We start from the raw sequence: 20,963 nt of genomic DNA on the forward strand, positions 1-20,963 counted from the left end.
ATTGTATATTTTCTTCTTTTTTCCATTGGTTTGTAATCATCTATTTTATGATTGACATTCTTTTGTAATTTTAATAGTTTTATCCCCTTAAATATATGTTAAAAATGTTATTTTATTTATTTATTTGTGTCTGTATAAAATGATTTGATTAAAATTTTTATTTTTCTAATCTAAGGCTTGTTTTGGGAGGGAAGGGATGTGCCAAACCGACTGGTGTGATTCGTGCTTCCTGAACTTGATCCTCACTTGGCTTCTCTATGCAAAGCGCTCTGTATGCAAATAATGTCGCCATCGCCCGCCAATCATCCATCTCTTAGCCATCGTGTGACACCAAGCAAGAACTCGGAATCATTTCATTTGGGCAAATGAACTGAACTTTCTGACGAAATGGAGAAGTTGTCACATTATGTTTTTTTTTCTTATTTTCTGGCAAATGTTGTTTATGAAACTTCAGACCAGCAGGATCTTGCAAAATGTCAACTTGAATATGAGAACGATAGTTGTGTTCGAGTTTATTTCTGAGGAATGAAAAGAATCAGATTTTTGAAACTGAAAGACAAATGCTAATGCTAATTGGTCAAGAAACAGCTGGCATTTCAAACACCTGCGCTAGCCTCATCAGCAGCGGCACTTGGCAAAGTTCAAGTCATTCTTTGCGTTTTGTGTGTTGTCCACAATTTGTTTTTGGTGATAAAACTGAATGAGGCTAGCTAGCCACTCGCATCTTTTTTTTAGCTTTCATTCGAAGTTTTCTTTGGTAACCTGCTCGTGATAATTGATAGCAAATCCCTTATTTGCGTTTGATTTGGTGGTAAAACAATGAAAATAAATATGGGATTGATGGCAATTAGCTCACAGCTAGCTTAGCTTCATCAACAGCTGCTATTAGTTGAGGACAAACCATTCCTTAATTTTCACACATATTGTCATATAAGTCATTTCAGAAACATGGTATTAAAAAGGTGGAGTTGTTTAGCTTTTTTCCACACAATGCTAACATTAGTGTTGCCTCTTTAGCAAATTAGATTCACATACAGTCGTGACAATTGTCACGTCGAGCGTAAACATGTTCTGTTGCTTCGTATTTGACACAACAGCGCACTGTAGTACTACTCAATATTCTCTGAAACAATCTATTTGTGTTTAAAGCATGACATTAATGCTGATTTATTTTCACAATCCCTGCTGCTTGTTTCCATACAAACAGCTCTTTAGTGCCACCTGGTTGTCATTTTGGAGGATGTTAAAATAACGTGTTAGTTATGACAGTTGGTGCCATCGCTGCTGCTGCTGCTATCTAGCCAACTCGCAGCAAAACAAACGTGGACCCGTGAATACTTGGTCCATCTTTAGTATGTGTGTGTGAGTGCGTGCGTGCGTTATTTTTTTCAAATATATTGCGTCACAAAAAATATTGCATCACATAAAGTATGAACCCGTTATTTAATAAAATATGCATTTACTTTTTTTGTAAGTATGTGAACTGTTTTTGTTTAGTTTTTCAAATTTTACTGACAACATATCAGTTGGCAATTTTTTTATGAAATGATTCAAACGTTTATTTGAATGATTTATTGAACGTTTTACGTTTATTTCATTCTTTTTTGTGTATTACTGTATTTTTAATCATAATGATTATTTACATTTTGGTTAGAAATAATATATATGATAAAACGAACTAACCAATTTAATAACATATTTTCTAATTTATGTAAATGTTTGCTTTCGTTTGTTTTTTACAAAACATAAATTATTATTTTTTGGTTGTTTCCAATAAATCAAATTATTTAATTCGATGAGGGAATTAATAAAAAAGAATATTTTAATCCAGCCATTTGAAGGTGTGGGGGAGAATTATTTTAGACAGTTGCTGACGTAAAGGCTGGCAGGGTCGTACCATTTTTGGTCATCCCAACATCATACCCGTAAACATTTTGTGCTTCCAAAGGAGCGCTGCTTCAACGCCGTATTGGCGTGGGGTCATGTGACTTTCTCACTTGACTGTTCAGTGGAGTTCTGAATGATGATACTTGGGGGGAAGGGGGGCTTACTATTGGGTCAAGTAGCGGTTGATTTGTTGCATGACGGACGGTGAGGACAAAGACTCCAATGCTTGCTGAATCTGCGGTAGCGTCCCGTTTCTTGCCGCTTTCTCTTAGTTCTTGTAAGTTCTAGAAACTGGGGTTCGGGGGCGGGGGGCACGTTTTTTTGATGTGTTTGCGTTTTGTTTTTTTGCATTTGTCTGACGACACGGCCTTGAAAGTTGTTGGAAAAAGACTTGGATCACTAAATGACCAACGGAACCTGTGAGTATTTGTGAAATATATGACTCTGGATTCTTGCTGATTCTTTTTGCACACGTCGGAATGGCCTTACTCTTCTATTTTCATTGACGTTTGGTTTTAAATGTGTCTGCGCCAAGAGCTTGTTCACAACACAAATTTTTTCAAATTTTTGTTTCTGTTTCTTAATTGTTCTCTTTTCAGCAGTTTTTTTTTTTGAAAAAGCCATGCAGAAAATTTTGCTTTGCGATCAGCAGGCCAACGCCCGCGCCGCGCTACGTCGCGTCTCGCGTGCGCTTCCCGTCAGTGCGTCGCTGCGTGCTTTGTCTGAGCTGAACGGAGGAAGGAAAGAAAATAAAAGTTTTTTTAATTTTTTAAAAGTGGTGTTGTGCATTTTGGTTTGCTAATCACTTTAATTTTCCCAAAATCGACCAAAAAAGAGTATTTTGCCATGAATATGAAGACGTTGAGATTGGCAGATATTTTTGCTTTTTTTTTTCCTTGCCACACGACAACAAAAAAAAACTGTTAAAGCCGTTTGAAGGGTCAAAAAAGAAATGTATTTAAAAGAAAAATGGAGGGGAAAAAAAAAAAAAAAAAGAAAAGAATAAAGAAGTTGCATTTCTCTGACTGTATCTGTATATATATACAATTATAATCTTTTTATTGAAATATCTCATACTAATTATTTCTATTGATGACCTTTTATCAACAATCATTTGGAAAAATTGGTTGGCGACCATCGCCCCCCCCCGCCTCGCAAGAAAAATATCTGTCTTTTTTAAATACAAACAAACAAATTAAAAACTGCAAAATAAAAATTGAAGCTGTGATGTCTGACCTTTCTTAATTTGTTCTCTTATTTCAGAGGTCGGGTTTTTTGCGATGGAACCTTTAGAAATTGACGAAGAAGAAGACGAGCATTTATAAAAGTAAAATATTTTAGAAATGCTTTAGCGCGAGAGCCATCACGCACGCGGCGCGCGCACATACAAAAACCGCGGCGTAACGGCGCTGCGCACATACAAAAACGCTCTCGACTTATTGTCTGGCGCGCGCGCAAACGCACGCGCGGACACTTTTCAAAAAAATATCAGAATGCATTATTTAAAATAACTTTGTGATAGTACTCACCGTTAACATGAAATGGTTTTTCAGTTCATCATGTTTGGTTAAATTTCAGGGAAAACGATCGGAATGAAATTCAATTTTGCGGTCCAGAGGCGAAGTTATTGCTTGTTAGCTCCGGCACACTGCTCATAAGCTTCCACACTTGCTATTCTGCAATCGACTTCTCGCAGAAGTATGTCGATGCTAACGTTAACATGGGGCTTGTTAAAAATGTCAACTGACATTCGACTATTTCATCGATAGGTATTTTTTTCATTGCAAATTTAGAATCTGAATATTTTCTATCTCGCCCGCCGTTCTTGCTGGAGCTCAAACACTTTGAAAAATATTTCTAAAGGATCAGGCCCGACGCGAGATTCCCCCGTGCACGCCCGCATTCGGTTGATCGAAAAGCCGGCTTGAAGACTTCCGCAGACGCCCAGCGCGCAAACACCGGTGCATTCTCGCTGAAGTGCACTCGTTGGGCTCATTTTAAGGGGCGTTTACCTGTTTCTACATGACGGCCACTATCATCCAATCAACATGGCGCTTTCGGCCATTCTAGGTCAGTGTCATCCAATCAAAATTGTGGGTGTTCTGCCCAACTGCAGCGCCAACGGGACATGAACGGCGAAAATAAAAAAATGACGAAACGAAAAAGTAATTACATATTTTTTTTGTTAGTTTTATCGGCGAGCCATATGCAATCATCAAAAGAGCCATCTATGGCTCGCGAAGCCATAGGTTCCCGACCCCTGGCTTAAATGTTTCTACTGGGGCGCTATTCGATAAGATGTGGCAAATGGCAAGGCATTTTACTTGCTCATATCTTAAAAACAAAACAAAAAAATGTCAGCGGCCGAAAATGGTCACCCAACACCTCTTAAGAAAGTTGGTAGCCAACGAGTTCTCCCTTACCCATAAATGCCACCACGCGACCAGGAGCTCAGCAAATGTGTCTTTCCCAAATCATTGTCAACATGCCTTCCAGACCAGGTGGGCCGCCGATCTAACAACAATTGGTTGGCCAGCGGGGGCGAGGTCAGCACCACAGAGGGGCGAAGAGCAGATGGCGCGAGATCACGAGAAAAGTAAAAGTATGGCTTGAAAGTAAGGGTGAAGTGAGCTCTCCGGGAAAAAAACAAACAAACAACAACAAAAAAGTCTGGACTGCAACGCTGACTCGCAAATTGCAACTGGTAAAGTGAAAAAACCAACTTTGAAATATGGACGATGGCTCTGGAAATCGAAAATGCAAAATAAATTGGTTTACGTATTTACCTGCATTTAATTTAAATCTGTGTCTGGAAACAACAGGCGGTCAAATTTAAATTTAATGTTAAATGAAGAAATTGCGTATGTAATATGATTAATTTCACAATGTAATGTTATACATTGAAGAATATCAATTTTAATGAAAGCATTTCGGCAAAACGACGAGCTGCTGACGGTATTGACCGCGGCGTATTGTGTGGCCGCGCATTGAAGCTTTATGAAATCAACCTTGACAGCTTTTTATCATTTTGTTGAAAAATAAGTGTTTCCCAAAAGATTAATGAGTTCAAAAGACTCACGATCGCACATCGCTACAATGGGCTCTGCCAGTGATCTGGACCGGAAGGAATTGCTTGGTATTGTTTAAACAAATGCGGAAGTCAATTTCTGACATTAGTATGTAAAATGCATCACGTGGTTAAAAGTTTGTGGCTTGTCTGGTGCGGCAGCGAAACTCTTGCGTACTTAAGTAAAACCTTTACATTTTATTACATATTTAAATTTAAAAATAGTACATCATGTCAAATGAGCAGTACAGAGAGTTTACGATTTAGTTGTTGGTTTGATCCGTAACAAGTCATGAAAAGCATTCTGAATTTTGACGGTTTTTCCAAATAAAAGCCAGTGTCTGTAATGTCGTCATTGGGAAGATAATCCGCAATGTGGAAGATGATCCATAGTGATGATTAATGTTGACAAATATATGATCACACATTAATATGAGGTGGTACTATGGGGTCATATGTGATTGGGGAAAAACTCAATAATCTTTTCCTTTGGACTTTTCCCTTCAAGGGGTCGCTATAGCGAATCAGTGTCCTCCATCTTCAGTCATGCGCCGTTGAAGTTTGTCCTCTACTGTGACGTCATACGTGCGCGCCGACATCACTTTCGATGTTGTTTACCATTTTACAGAGTAACAGTTACACGGGTGACAACTTTCAAACGCGAGTTATGTGCCTGTCAATCATCTAAACGTCGAGCAGCGTGTTTTAAAACGCCGTTATGTCAGACATTCGCGTTTATGACGTCGCAACTGAAGCGGTCGAACTTTTTGTTTGCGATGCCTCATTGGCCCCTGGTGGCGAATTGCTGTGCTGCTTCTGTCGGAAAGAAGCACATCTTGTCGGAATGGCCTTACTCTTCTATTTTCATTGACGTTTGGCTTGTCTAGCTTTTCCAGCTTCTGCGGTGGCACGTTTTTTTCGTGCAGCACTTTTGCTTTCGCCAGCCAACCCCGGCGTGCTTTGTCTGAGCTGAACCGGGAAAATAAAAGTTTTTAAAAGTGGTGCAAATCACTATAATTTTCCCAAATCGAACCAAGAGTATTTTGCATGAATATGAAGACGTTGAGATTGGCAGATATTTTGCTTTTTTTTTCCTTGCACACGACAACAAAAAAAAACTGTGAAGCAATTTGAAGGGGGAAAAAGAATGTAGCATTTCTGCTGTATCTGTATATATATACATATATATTCTATTTATTGAAATATCTCCTACTAATTATTCTATTGATGACCTTTTATCAACATCATTTTGAAAAAATGTTGGCGACCGCTCGCAAGAAAATCTGTCATGTTAAAAACAAACAACAAATTAAAAACTGCAAATAAAATTTGAAGCTGTGATGTCTGATTTCTTAATTGTTCTCTTAATTCAGAGGTCGGGAACCTTTTTGACGAAGAGAGCCATAAAAGTAAAATATTTAGAAATGCTTTTCAGCGAGAGCCACACGCACGCGCGCGCGCACATACAAACGCTCGCGTACGCGCGCGCACATACAAACGCTCGCGTGCGCGCGCGCACACGCACGCGCGGACACTTTTCAACAAAATATCAGAATGCATTATTTAAAATAACTTTGTGATAGTACTCACCGTTAACATGAATGGTTTTCCGTTCCTCATGTTTGGTAAAATTCCAGGAAAACGATCGGAATGAAATTCAATTTGCCGGTCCAGAGGCGAAGTTATTGCTAGTTAGCCTGCACACTGCTCATAAGCTTCCACACTTGCTATCTGCAATCGACTTCTCGCAGAAGTATGTCGATGCTAACGTTAACATGGGGCTTGTTAAAATGTCACTGACATTCGACTATTTCATCGATGGTATTTTTTCATTGCAAATTAGAATCAGAATATTTTCTATCCTCGCCGTCTTGCTGGAGCTCAAACACTTTGAAAATATTTCAAAAGGAACAGGCCGAGATTCCCCCGTGCACGCCCGCATTCGGTGATCGAAAAGCCGGCTTGAAGACTTCCGCAGACGCCCGCGCGCACACACCGGTGCATTCTCGCTGAAGTGCACTCGTTGGGCTCATTTAAAGGGGCGTTTACCTGTTTCAACATGACGGCCACTATCATCCAATCAACATGGCGCTTTCGGCCATTCTAGGTCAGTGTCATCCAATCAAAATTGTGTTTTCTGCCAACTGCAGCGCCAACGGGAAATGAACGGCGAAAAAAAAATGACGAAACGAAAAAGTAAATACATATTTTAGTTTTATCGGCGAGCCATATGCAATCATCAAAAGAGCCATCTATGGCTCGCGAGCCATAGGTTCCCGACCCCTGGCTTAATTGTTTCTCCTGGCGCTATTCGATAAGATGTGGCAAATGGCAATGCATTTTACTTGCTCATATCTAAAAACAAAACAAAAAAATGTCAGCGGCCGAAATGGTCCAACACCTCTTAAGAAAGTTGGTAGCCAACGAGTTCTCCTTACCCATAATGCACCACGCGACCAGGAGCTCAGCAAAGTGTCTTTCCCAAATCATTGACAACATGCCTTCCAGACCAGGTGGGGCCGATCTAACACAATAGTGTTGGCAGAGGGGCGAGATCACGAGAAAAGTATGGCATGAAAGTGAGCTCCCGGAAACAAACAAACAAACAACAACAAAAAAGTCTGGACTGCAACGCTGAATCGCAAATTGCAACTGGTAAGTGAAAAAACCAACTTTGAATATGGACGATGGCTCTGGAAATCGAAATGCAAAATAAATTGGATTACGTATTTACCTGCATTAATTTAAATCTGTGTCTGGAAACAACAGGCGGTCAAATTTAAAATAATGTTATATGAAGAATTGCGTATGTAATATGATTAATTTCACAATGTAATGTTATACATTGAAGAATATCAATTTAACTGAGCATTCGGCAAAACGACGAGCTGACGGTGACCGCGGCGTTTGTGTGGCCGCGCATGCGCATTATGAATCAACCTTGACAGCTGTTTATCATATTGTTGAAAAATAAGTGTTTCCCAAAAGATTAATGATTTCAAAAGACTCACGATCGCACATCGCTACAATGGGCTCTGCCAGTGATCTGGACCGGAAGGAATTGCTTGGTATTGTTTAAACAAATGCGGAAGTCAATTTCTGACATTAGTATGTAAAATGCATCACGTGGTTAAAAGTTGTGGCTTGTTCTGGTGCGGCAGCGAAACTCTTGCGTACTTAAGTAAAACCTTTACATTTTATTACATATTTAAATTTAAAAATAGTACATCATGTCAAATGAGCAGTACAGAGAGTTTACGATTTAGTTGTTGGTTTGATCCGTAACAAGTCATGAAAAGCATTCTGAATTTTGACGGTTTTCCAAAATAAAAGCCAGTGTCTGTAATGTCGTCATTGGGAAGATAATCCGCAATGTGGAAGATGATCCATAGTGATGATTAATGTTGACAAATATATGATCACACATTAATATGAGGTGGTACTATGGGGTCATATGTGATTGGGGAAAAACTCAATAATCTTTTCCTTTGGACTTTTCCCTTCAAGGGGTCGCTATAGCGAATCAGTGTCCTCCATCTTCAGTCATGCGCCGTTGAAGTTTGTCCTCTACTGTGACGTCATACGTGCGCGCCGACATCACTTTCGATGTTGTTTACCATTTTACAGAGTAACAGTTACACGGGTGACAACTTTCAAACGCGAGTTATGTGCCTGTCAATCATCTAAACGTCGAGCAGCGTGTTTTAAAACGCCGTTATGTCAGACATTCGCGTTTATGACGTCGCAACTGAAGCGGTCGAACTTTTTGTTTGCGATGCCTCATTGGCCCCTGGTGGCGAATTGCTGTGCTGCTTCTGTCGGAAAGAAGCACATCTTAATTCCGTGTTAAGATTCATAACACCGTCGATTGGCAGGATGGAATCTCAGATGTCCTTGACATTTTCCGTTCCGGTATTAATCAATTTTACTTGACGTTTACTTTACCCAGTTACTTCCGGGTTGAGTGAACGCTAGTGCGTGTGGCTGCCGCTGCTCACCCACAGAAAAAATATCCTAACTGTAAAGTGTCCTTAAGAGTTTTGAAAGGCGCTTATAAATAAAATGTATTATAATGTATTGTTCATACAACGTTGTGACACATTGATTTGATATCTGTTATGATCTGAGCAAAGATGTCACCAAGAGTAAATGTATAGACCTTTCCTTTTTTTTTAAATTCTTCAGTAATCGTCAGTCAATGGACTTTTATATAGAAGACATACTCAGAATTATCTTGGTCCATTTGTGATTTTATGCAAGTGAATTAGCCTGAGTGATAGGGAAAAAGTAGACTGAGGACATGCAGGTTTTTAAAAGAGGAACTGACTTTAATTTAGTTGCGTAGTGGGCGGGCTTGGCTGGATGCGCCAAGCTCGCTAAAAAGAGCGTTCCTTTAAGGAACAGAACAGGCGGGGAGATTCAAGTCCACTTCCCATTTCCAGTCCACTTTGGAGGGGGAAAAGGGGAGAAGTGGGGGAAAAAAAATACACACACACACACACGCACACAAAAGACAGGACACATCCGGGAAGGCGGGACAGTGACGCGACCAAAAATCTGCAAACTAAACTGAAATCCAAAGACATGAAGGACGCTTCACTGTCAATTTGGTCAAGTCCAATCGTCACGACGTTGCAGCCTCAGGCCTCACGGGCGCTGCGCTGAGTAGCGCCCCTCACTGGGTGGCGCGCCGCGGCCGGAACCGAAGCTGGGCTTCTGGGCGGCTCCTCCGCGGGCCACGCCGGGCGGGCCCCTGGGAGGGCCGCCACCGATGCGCTCACGTGGACCTCCGAGTCCTCCCGGCCCGCGAGGCCGCACGTCCCGCCGCTCGCCTTCCCGGGCCGAGCGTGTCTTTTTCTCCTCCACGTTGAGACGCACTTCGCCACGAAGCTTGATGGGCTGACGACGAGAAAGGCAATATCAACACAAAAATATTTGAATAGAACATTTTAAAATGTTGAACATGAACGTAGAAACCTCCCTGACCACTAAAGTGGATGAATTGGGTAGTTATAAACGGACGCACTGGCAGGCTGAACTCACCCGACTGCTGAGGACCTTCTGGACTGGATCCGAGTCGTCAAACACCACAAAGCCAAAGTTGGGAAGTTTGCCTCCGCTGTTGATCCGCAATTCCAGAACCGTTCCGTACTCTGCGGGCCACCGACCAACACACATAAACGGGCACCACGAGATCATTGGTTTGTGATGTCATCACCTCCATCATTAATACATAATTGGGTGCATTTTGCACCCGCAACTTTTTGAAAGTCGCTTACGCGATGACGACCGCGCTCGGTCACATGACTTACGCTCAAAGAACTCCTTGAGTTCGCTCTGGTCAACCGCGTGCGGTACGTTGCCCACAAACAGCTGATGGGCGTCGGGGTAATACACCGTCCGCCGGACTTCCACCTTGCCTTGCTCGCCCTCACGAACTGAAAACAAGAGGGAAAAAAAGTTGGCACAGTGCAGTTTGCTGTTGATAACATCACTAAGTTTGGGGCATACTCGGGCGTGGTCCTCTGTGCGTTGGGGGAGGGGCACCCGGTCGTTGCTCTCGCGGTCTGGGGTCCCGCTGTGGTGGTCTCTGTGACGTGGATTGAGTCTCTGGCTTGACGTCGGCGCGCACCTACAGCCAAGAAACGGACACGCGACCCCAAATCATCAACATGATGAAGCAAAAACCTCTTCCATGGCGCGGTTACGTTGCATCCTAAAATAATTTTGGGAAGGCGGCGAGTGCAAATACGCTAAATAGTATATATAGTAGTTAGTCATTTGCTTTTTTTGGGGGTGTTTTGTGTGTGAAAATTTAAAAACAAAATGTTGGTAACCACAATCTTATAAACAACGATCAGAATGACCAGTAATAGCAAAAAAAAATTTGGGTCCTCATATATTGAATGCAAAAACGCATCACCAAATTTCACATGCTAATTGTGGTGGCCGCTAAACGAAATGCAGGTATGCAAGGCATCAAATAGGGGCAGCAGCAGTCCCGTGGGTGTGACCTACCGGGGCAGCAGGCGCGGCTTTGACGACATGCGGCGGGATGCCCGACACGGGGGCGGCACCGCTGGGTGGGAGATTCTTACTTGTCACCGACGCCCACGAGAAGGGCTGTCAATAAAAAAACAGGGGTGGCGTTAGCATCTTGTTAGCATTGAGCGAGCGCGGGTGGAGCAGGAAAGCAGCCACGGACCCGGTTCTCCTCCGGTGCGGCGGGTACAGTTTCGGCGGGTTCCACGTTGGCATCCGCGCTCTTGTCTGCCTGCTCACTGGTCGGGTGCGCTCGGGCTTCGCTTTGCATCTCGGGGGAGGCGCCCGCGACGTTCTTCAGCTCAGCAGTGTCAACAACTTCGGCTTCCTTTTGCGGTTGGGGTTCCGGCTCTGGGCTTGCCGCTTCTTCGTCACCGGCGGGGTGTGATGCTTCCGTACTACATTAACAAAAAAAAAAAAAAAAATGCCACGGCGTCCCTCATTGCATGAGGGTGTTTTGGTAGTTCGTCGCTGAGGTGGGCATTTTTTGGAATGCTATTGAAAGGTGGCATAACTTATTACAATAAATATTAACCCATTCACTGCTAGACGATGGGCAAATATGTAACCACTCCAGTGCCAGTCATTTTCACTCAAATTTCAGCACCCACAGAATATTGAGTGTTCGGACTACATAAACTAATAAGAAACCTTCGACTCTCTTCTTTCATCAGAAAAAAATGAGTTAATTCCTAAAGTATATGGGTCTGTCAACAGGTTTTTTTTTCATGTATGTTCTTACATAGACGCAGGTTGGTAGAAAGCGGGAACGGACTCTTCGGCCAGGGCGTCCGGAGAGGGAACGCGCTCCTCGAGCTCTTCCACCTCATCCTCGGAATCTAGATGTGCACACACAATCACACGTGAGCTCTTTTTTTCCAAAATTGGCTCTTGTCATCAGATTATCACCTTCCTAACCTTCAGGTGGTTCCGAGTCCGAATCCGCAAAGACTTCATCCTCATAGCGAAAGACGTCGTTGTGCACGTAAAACTTGTTGGCCACCGTACCCTATGAGAGGAACACAACAATGTTAGTGTTTTATTTGGGGCCACATTAACCACCATGTGAACACGGTGGGGTGCCGACACAGAAGTTGTCCAAGCTTGGAACTAACAATTGATCCAAGCATGTCAAATATTTTTTAGATTAATTGCTGTCGTATTAAAAAAAATGGAGTTGATGCATTCTTTTCCGGGTGCAATTGTCTAAACCGCCAGCAGAGGGTTGCGGCGCCCCATTTTCATTTGAAATCAAAAGCATCTGTTTCCCAGATCCAAGGGGGAAAAAAGAAAAAAAGGGGAGCAGGTGAGGGGGGGGTCTTTTAGCAGCGTCGGGCGTTACCTCTGGAGCGAGCACGAAGGTCTGCATGAACTTCCTCATGGGCTGCATGTTGTTGGAGAGTTCCCCCATGACCTGGACCACGACGCCCTCGTTCAGGGTGGCGTGCGCGTCCACGTGACGGATCTTGGTGTGGCAGTCGCGGAAGCTCAGCGCCATCACGCGCTTGTGGATGTCCTGCCAATGCACAAATACAAGTGCCGCAGTATTGACAAGCTGATCTGTGTGGTGGTGCATTTGTTATTGTGGGGTAATAGTCATTTTAAATGACAAATATTCACAAAAATTCACTGTCACTGATGTACATTGCAAGCGTAGATTTCAGTTTATTTCAGTGTTTTGTACAATATTGTCAAATTGTTGTTTTTTTGGGGGGTGGGGAGGGAGGGGTAATTTTAGAACCCACATTGCCCCCTGAGCACGTACATTGACACCTTTGTAGAAACAATCCCTGTTCCGCTGGTGAAGAGACACTTTGATCCTTTCATCTGGAACTGCTTCGTGTAACAAAGAGGGTACAGAGAGTGCTTAAGAATGAATGACACTGTGTCTTTGTGTTGTCATGTTATTTGTTATTTATTTTTTTTGTTCGTTTAACTTCAAGACGGCACCGCGAGAGTGGCTGCCTTTGAGGCAGCTCATGTATTTTGTTTTTCTACTTTCATTCCTAAGTTGGCGTTGTAGTAGACATATGGCAAGTGTTGTGTGACATCTATATCAGGATCATTGCGTAGTACGTGCAACGTTACATCACGGATGTTGTCTAGAAAGTGTTGTGTGACAATGCTACATCGCAGTGTGTTGTAACAATCGTTTACTAAGGAGTTGCATAGTAATTGTTGCGTGGTGAGCTTTGTGCGGTAAATTTTGGGACAATTTCGTGACAAATATCCTGTAGTTTGTTGTGAAATGAGCATAGGGACAAAAGTGTCGCGTGGCGACTGTTGTGCGGCAATTGTGTGACAAATGTGGAATACCGAGGGCTATGGAGCAGTTGTCGAAAACCAGTGTTTTTCAACGTTTTTGAACCAGGGCACGTTTTTTTACATAATTTTTTTTTGCGGCACACCACGAACCATCTCGCAGGAAATAGGCAATCAGTGACGTGTTGCCATACGGACGAATATTAAATTACCCCCCCAGTCTTTTCAGCATGGACACCGGACAATGACATAATATTGGCAGAAAATGATTAATCTCATCTCTCATCTCATCTCATTTTCCGTACCGCTTATTCCTCAATAGGGTCGCGGGGGTTGCTGGAGCCTATCTCAGCTGTCTTCGGGCACGAGGCGGGGGACACCCTGAATTGGTTGCCAGCCAATCGCAGGGCACACAAAGACGTACAACAGTCACTCTCACACTCATACCTAGGGACAATTTGGAGTGGTCAATCTGCCTGCCATGCATGTTTTTGGCGTGTGGGAGGAAACCGGAGGACCCGGAGAAAACCCATGCGGGTCCGGGGAGAACATGCAAACTCCACACAGGGAGGCCGGACCGGGACGCGAACCGGCGACTTCTGCACTGTGAAGCCGGTGTGCTAACCACTCGACTACCGGGCCGCGATGATTAATAAATGTTTGTAAAATTTTACATTTGAAAAAGGGGCATTGGATAATTTCTCACAGCACACGTGACGATCTCGCGTGGCACAGTGGTTGAAAATCACTGGTCTAAGAGGCATTGTGGATGAAGAGTAACAGAGCAACTGATGTGCAGGCCTTGTGTAACAACCGGTATGTAAAGCACCATCTGTTGCGCAGCGAGTGTTGTGGAGAAAATGTGTAACAAGCTTAGTGTGTTATGTAAAAAAAATTGTCATGTAAGTACGTGTAGCAACAAGTCTATGATTCGTTGTGTAGTCCATGTTGCATAGCAATTATATGGGAAGTTTTGTGTGCCTTTATTGGCTAGGGAAAAATTGGATCGGTTTTCTTGGAGTGGATGTCTTAGCATATTATCGACTCTCTTCCCACCTTCAAATCCCATCTCAACACCCACCTATTTAAAAGTGCATTTTCTGTGTATCTCTATCTCGTTTCTATTTATAATTGTATTTTATTTATTGTATTCTATTTGTAATTGTGTTTTATTTATTATAGTATATATGCTTGTCTGTGACAGTAAAGTGTCCTTGACAGCTTTGAAATGTGCTTAAAATAAAATGTATTATTATATTGATGAAACGGTTTCTTCAGCCGTCATCTGTACTTCTTTGAAGGTGTTGGACGTTCCAAGATGCTTCTTCAGCGAACTAGTCTTACTGGTAGTTTAGGTCCTATTTATATATCCCCACTGTCCAGACATGGCGGTGCCGGACTCTGCTATGATAGGTCCCTGCTCTCAGGTCGGGGGGAGCAGAGGACTACTCCCTGCGGCTCCACTGATTGTTCCTATTGTCCTGACTAACGACTGGCCTGATTGCCCCACTTGCTCTGGTATCACCTCATCAGCATTACTAATCCTTTGATGCCTAAGCAGGCTGTTATACAAACGATCCAAATTGAACCTCACACCACCATATTGGTTTAGTGCAGGATTTAGCGGTTTTAGGAAAATCACTTCTTTTACTCCCCTTTCAAACCATCTGTTCTTTCGCTAAGATTTTAACGTCATTGTCGTCAAATGAGTGGTTGCTAGCTTTTAGATGCATATGTACTGCCGATTGAGGCCCACTAGTATTATCCCTGCGATGTTGATAGTCTTTTTTTGAGAATTTGTTTCGTCAAATTCTGATAGTCTTTGTTTGAGAGTTTGTTTAGTCAAAGGGGGGAGATATGTGTATGTATATATATATATATATATATATATATATATATATATATATATATATATATATATATATATACAGTAAAGTCTCGTTATATCGATATTCAAGGGAGTCTGAAAAAATATCGATATAACCGGGACTATCGATATATCCGACCCTCTTTGCATGTAATTTTCTCCGCGCGTGCATAGAAATAGTATCGATATAACCGGGACTATCGATATATCCGATATCGATATAACGAGACTTTACTGTATATATATATATATATATATATATATATATATATATATATATATATATATATATATATATATATATATATGGCCTAAACTACCAGTAAGACTTTAGTGAACGTCCGAACGTCCACTCCTGTACGACTGAGAACTTACACAGACGTATTATTATTATACTGCATTTATCACAGAAAAGTGTTTGTGTAAGGATAATGTTGGAACGGCTGCATAGCTTGTGTGAGCAAAACCCACCGACTGCCCGTAAACGGCCTCCAAAGGCTTTCCATTTGTGTCCAGGCCACCATGGACATACGACGAGTTCTTGCCATAGAACCTATGCTCACACACATACAAAACATGTAAGAATACTGACGGATGGTTGCACTTGAGCAAATAAAGTGAACTTACCTGTGAAGGTAGTCCGGCGCCTGGTTGAGGAGCGTGTAGTACTGTCGGACAAACTCTCGCCCGACCAGCTGGGCACTTGGCTTCTCCATCACCATTTCTTCTTCTTCGGTACTCACTGGACGACACAAAACCACATTGTTCAAGAGATTTAATTTATACTTCTACATTTAGGACCTTGGTAGGTACTTCTGTAATAAGTACGGTATAGATAGACGATGAGTGGATGCCTATGAACGCAGTCCTCATTCCTGACGCCCTGAGCACTAGTTTTAATCAGCGACGATCGCGCCGCAGATCAATCACCGTAACAGATTTGATATTTAAGCGTCGACCAACGCTAATGGAGAGCACTTTGTAGTTAATACTCCCTGCACGGGTCACTTAAACCGCACTACAAATTGGCCCACTGAGTGGTTTGAGTCGTGAAGGGGGTGCTTTTAGGCGAAGATTGTCGAACTTTTTCGGTGGGGCCTCGAACGAAGCTCGGCGACGCCGGCGAGCACGTGCCAATTCGAGTTTCGAGTCAAAATTGAAGCTTGATGAACCGGGCAACGACGAGAGCAGAGAAGAGGGGAACTATTCGGATAAGCGCGAAGAACATCGGGGTGTGTTTATTCCACAATAACTCATATTGATCAATAGAAACGACGAGAAACGCAGCCAGCGGCCTGGAGCGAAAACGAAAGCGCGCAGCATGGCGAGGGGACAACCACAGGGATGCTGGCTATTTCTTCGGCAAATACATCTAAATAAACCATTCTAGTGGATGGTAAACGCCCTTATTGTGAGACGCATCTATCTACATAATGAAATTCCGTCATTTATTGAAAATGACGCTTATTAAGTTGTCCGTTGCTAACATATAGCTTTCGCTTTCCAGGACATAGACGGTGCCCTCATCCGCGACCCAATTAACTCAACCGATGCGGCGGAATCCGCAGAATTCCAACTTTAAGCGCTTATGCGGGCCAATATTCAATCGTTACTCACCAGAAGTCGATTTTCTCGGTCTTTTAGTTGTTTTCTGCCAACAAAATAAAAGTATTCTTCTGAGATGAAAGATAGAGAAGCACTTTCACAACGTGCTCGCTCGCCGGGTTACAGCCGCGCAGCGCTAACTCACATGCATCCCCCGCATTTCGCCGTACTTTTAACCAATCACATCGTGCATTTGGCTGATATAAGCCAATCACATGCGCGGGTTACCGCCCCTCCAGCTGTCAACCAATTGTGAACAGACTTTGGCTTCTCTGAAGCTGACATTACAGCCAATCATCGAAGCTTTCGCCGGTGAGCACGTCCGGGCTGCGCTGCTCCTGGTTGGCCGCTTCGGGGCGAAATTTAAGTATATTTTGAGAGGATGGAAAAACCTGTACTTACTGTACAGTGTACACAATACTGTACATACTTGGCAAGAATTTCTTTTGTGACTTGCCTTGTTTTCCCATCTTTTGTTTTCCCTTGGTGAAGTTTCCGGCCCTCCTCCACGTTCATGTTGCGCTTCGGCAGTTCTTTGGGGGAATATTTCCAACCTCAGTCACTCAATATGCAAACATTCTGGCTCAAATTGTCCATACAAGTACACAACTTTAAATTAAGTATTTTCGACCGTTTAACTGTTTATTAATGTGACAGGGAGATACCAGCCGTTGGGTAGTGAGGAGGGCACATACGGTGTGTATTAGATCTCTGAGCTAACAGAAAAAAAAAACCAGATCCTGTAGCCGTTGAGGAAGGAGCACACAAGACTGAACGTAGACGTGTTTATTCCAACGGCTAACGAGTGGATCTCTCAAACAGGAAATGCAGTGAAATATATGCAAGATAAACCCGCCCCCTCCTATGCACCTGCTGGGTGAGATGCCTGGTCCTAGTCACTAGACTAGGGGGGGCCGCATTTCAATAGACAGGCTCAAACCGGCTCATTTAGTTGCGGGCGACTAGTGCCTGTCCACCCCCCTCCCCCCTAGTACACCCAGAAGGAAAGTCTAGGTGAAAACTTTGCTGGGGGCTCGACCAGCCTGCCACAACGACTACGCAGTCCTCCGTTCGGTGGTGCAGGTGAAGTTATTCAGGCAGGTGACCCGGGCGAGACCTGAGTGGGGGAACAACACTCAACCCTGGCATGGCGCGGTGAGGCTGGAGGTTTCGGAGGGCGTCCGCGACGTGGAACCTGGGCCGGCGAAATGTCCTCGCCCGCAACTAAATGAGCCGGTTTAAGCCTGTCTACTGAAATGCCTTCCCTTCGCCCACCCATATTGAGCACAAAACTCTTTTTACCGTGTCCGAGGACTCTAAACGGGCCATCGTACGGCGGCTGGAGGGGAGAGCGGTGGACATCGGGATGCACAAAGACAAACCGGGCTGACCTAAGAGCAGACGGAACAAATACTTTGGGGACACAGTAGTGAAATGGTGCTGGAATCAAGGGCTCTCCCGGCAAAAAAAAGGGGAAAGAAGGTGCACCCGAAGCTTCAGGCAGAAATTCACCAGGGATGCGGAGCGGCTGGCCGAGCACTAACTGCCGGAGCGGCGTTAAGGTCTTCTTTTGGGGCCGAACGTAACCCGAGCAGGACCCACGGAAGCCGGTCGACCCAGTTACCGTCCGATAGCGCGGCCCATAGCACGGCTTTAAGTAACCGGTGGAAACGTTCACACATCCCGTTAGCCTGCGGGTGGTAGGCCATAGTGCGGTGTACCTGCACACCCAAGGACTGCGCCATGGTCGACCAGAGCTCGGACACAAACTGGGGGCCCCTGTCCGAAGTGATATCGGATGGCGTGCCGAAACGTGCGACCCAGGACGACAGAAATACGCGGGCTATATCTGCCGAGGTCGTGGAGGACAGGAGGACTGCTTCCGGCCACGTAGTGGTCCAATCGACCATAATGAGGAGATGTGTGCAACCCTGCGAAGGAAGGAGGGGCCGGACCAGATCCACATGGACGTGGTGAAATTTCCTGGCCGGAATTGGAAAAGTTTCCAGGTTTGCCCGGGTGTGCCTGTGGACTTTGGCGCGCTGACATGCCACGCATGCAGCTGCCCACTTTCTGACGTCCTTTCGTAACCCAGGCCAGACAAATTTGGCCCCAAGTAGTTTGACTGATGCTGTTAGCAATGTCCACAAGTAGTCCGTGAGCACATAGAAAATCCGCGCCGATTATCGGGACTGTGATCGAGGCAACAATAAAGTTCCACTTAAATTCCCGTCCGTGGAAGCGCACAGTCACCGACCCGGAGCCAAAGTTGGCGATGGGCGAGCCGTTAGTTGCGCCCAGGGGAGGCCCGCACCCACCTGCCGTATTGTCCGCGGCAGTGGGCGTCAGCAGGCTTACTTGTGACCCGCTGTCCACAAGAAAACGTCACCCTGACGAGGAGTCCGGAATGAAAAGCAGCTCGCTTTTGTTGCCGGCGGCCACGGCTGCTACTGGGTGCCGGCGTTGGGAGTTTCCCGGAGCCTCGTGGCGGCAGGAGGGTACGCAGCGTCGAGCCTTGGCGCCAAACCGCTGATGGAAAAAAACAGGTGGTCTTCCCGCGCCGCTTTTCCGATACCACTCCTGCCACGATGGTCGGATCGATGCTCGATGCCCCTTCACCGAGGGGTTCGTCCGTCACGCTTTGCGCGGCGAACCGCCGTGTCACCCGGAGGAACTTGATCCGCTTCTTCAGCCAAACCTTGATAGTCGCCGGTGGCTCAGCACGTTGAGTTAGCTAGCACGCCGCGCGGTGAGGCTGGTTGCTGACGGAGGAATATATGGGGGAAAAGGAATCCGGCCTCATCCGAACTTAAGAGCGACAGCATATTGTCCATGAGATCCACTGCTGTTCCGTCGCCGAGTCCGGGAAGGGAAATAAGCCTGTCCACTCTCTCAGAGGCCAATAACGTGAACCTTCTGAGCAGCAGGTGTTTAAGCGCCGGGTATTTCTCGCTCTGTGGGGGCGCGCGTAAGAGCGGCAGCGCACGACAAGTCGTCTGCTCGTTGAGAGACGCCACGACCAGGTAATATTTCGGCTGTGATGCCTCGTAGGTGGAAAAGTGCTTCCACATGCTGGAACCACGAAGCCGGACCGCTGTGCCAGAACTCGGGCAGCCTCGCGGCTGAGGCGGCGGCTGCGAGTTGGAGCGTTGATCGTGACAACATGGCCAAGGAAGATGCCTCTTCGTCGGTTGACAGGAACATCAGGAACATGATAAACGTCGGGATCACCAGTGTAACCGTTGAGGAAGGAGCACACAAGACTGGACGTAGACATGCGTTTATTCCAACGGCTAACAAGTGGATCTCTTTCAAACAGGAAATGCAGTGAAATATATGCAACATAAACGCGCCCCCTCCTGTGCACCTGCTGGGTGAGATGCCTGGTCCTAGTGTCCACTACAATCCAAACATCTATCTGCGACTAAGTAATATTCAATAATTAGGAATATTTTCCAAATCTAGTCACAATCTAGCACCAAATCAATATCTGGACTTGTGATTTATTTCATATTATTGGACTTTTTTATATTGTGGTACGGATAATGGATGGATGGATTGTATAAGTGCCTTTCAAAACCCTCAAGGACACTTGGGATAAGTTATTGGACCAAATATTAACTGGTTCAGCCTCATTGAGATCAATAGTATAAAAACTAAAATGTGTTTGAAATATGAGGAAATAAATTGGTTCAAATTGTAAAAGATGAAAGAAAGTTGAAACAAGCGTAATGTATTTAAAGTACCAGTAACTAATATTAGCTATATAGGTATACAGGTAAAGGGAATCAAACTTGTTTACTGTTTTTTTTATAGGAGCTGTATGAAATTTATGTCGATATACGAAATAAAACTATTTGAATGCACAAAAAAGTCTGAAAGTATGCAAGTAAAGTTTTTGTAAGTAACCTGTAATAGCTCTCTTCATACATGTGAATATGATAATATACTGTATGTAAGCTCAAATCAGTGTGAAAGTTACTTTTAGTGGTTTATATTGTATGTTCTGTGAAGATTACTTCAGAATCAGGAGAATGGTTCCTTTGGGCATTTTGTTGAGCAGTTCAGATTTGTGGATTTAAGAGTCACTCTGTGATTTCTTTTCCTTTTAAGGAGATGAACTCCCTTGTCTGTGTTTCCCTTCTTCAGTCATGTTGGGATGAGCGGGTGTGCATGGGGACTGGGTGCAGCCTGGAGGAAGCTCCTTGCCGCTATGCTCACATTGGCATTCCG

At 44.3% G+C, this 20,963-nt stretch overlaps 1 protein-coding gene across 1 annotated transcript; it reads right to left on the reverse strand.

Moving 5' to 3' along the window:
* Window positions 1–9,261: 9,261 nt before the first annotated feature.
* Window positions 9,262–16,882, reverse strand: g3bp1 (G3BP stress granule assembly factor 1). Its single transcript, XM_088989890.1, has 12 exons — window positions 16,743–16,882; window positions 15,753–15,867; window positions 15,597–15,678; window positions 12,339–12,512; window positions 11,915–12,005; window positions 11,739–11,835; window positions 11,160–11,394; window positions 10,973–11,077; window positions 10,466–10,586; window positions 10,267–10,392; window positions 9,998–10,107; window positions 9,262–9,853 (listed from the first exon to the last, which is right to left on the reverse strand). Exons 2-12 carry the CDS (start codon window positions 15,845–15,847, stop codon window positions 9,602–9,604), a joined length of 1,488 nt encoding a protein of 495 aa, XP_088846016.1. The 5' UTR covers window positions 15,848–15,867; window positions 16,743–16,882; the 3' UTR covers window positions 9,262–9,601.
* Window positions 16,883–20,963: the final 4,081 nt, after the last annotated feature.

This window comes from Hippocampus bargibanti, linkage group LG02, assembly GCF_051943395.1.
Source record: "Hippocampus bargibanti isolate YZ-2025 linkage group LG02, ASM5194339v1, whole genome shotgun sequence".
NCBI classification, from domain to species: Eukaryota; Metazoa; Chordata; class Actinopteri; order Syngnathiformes; family Syngnathidae; genus Hippocampus; species Hippocampus bargibanti.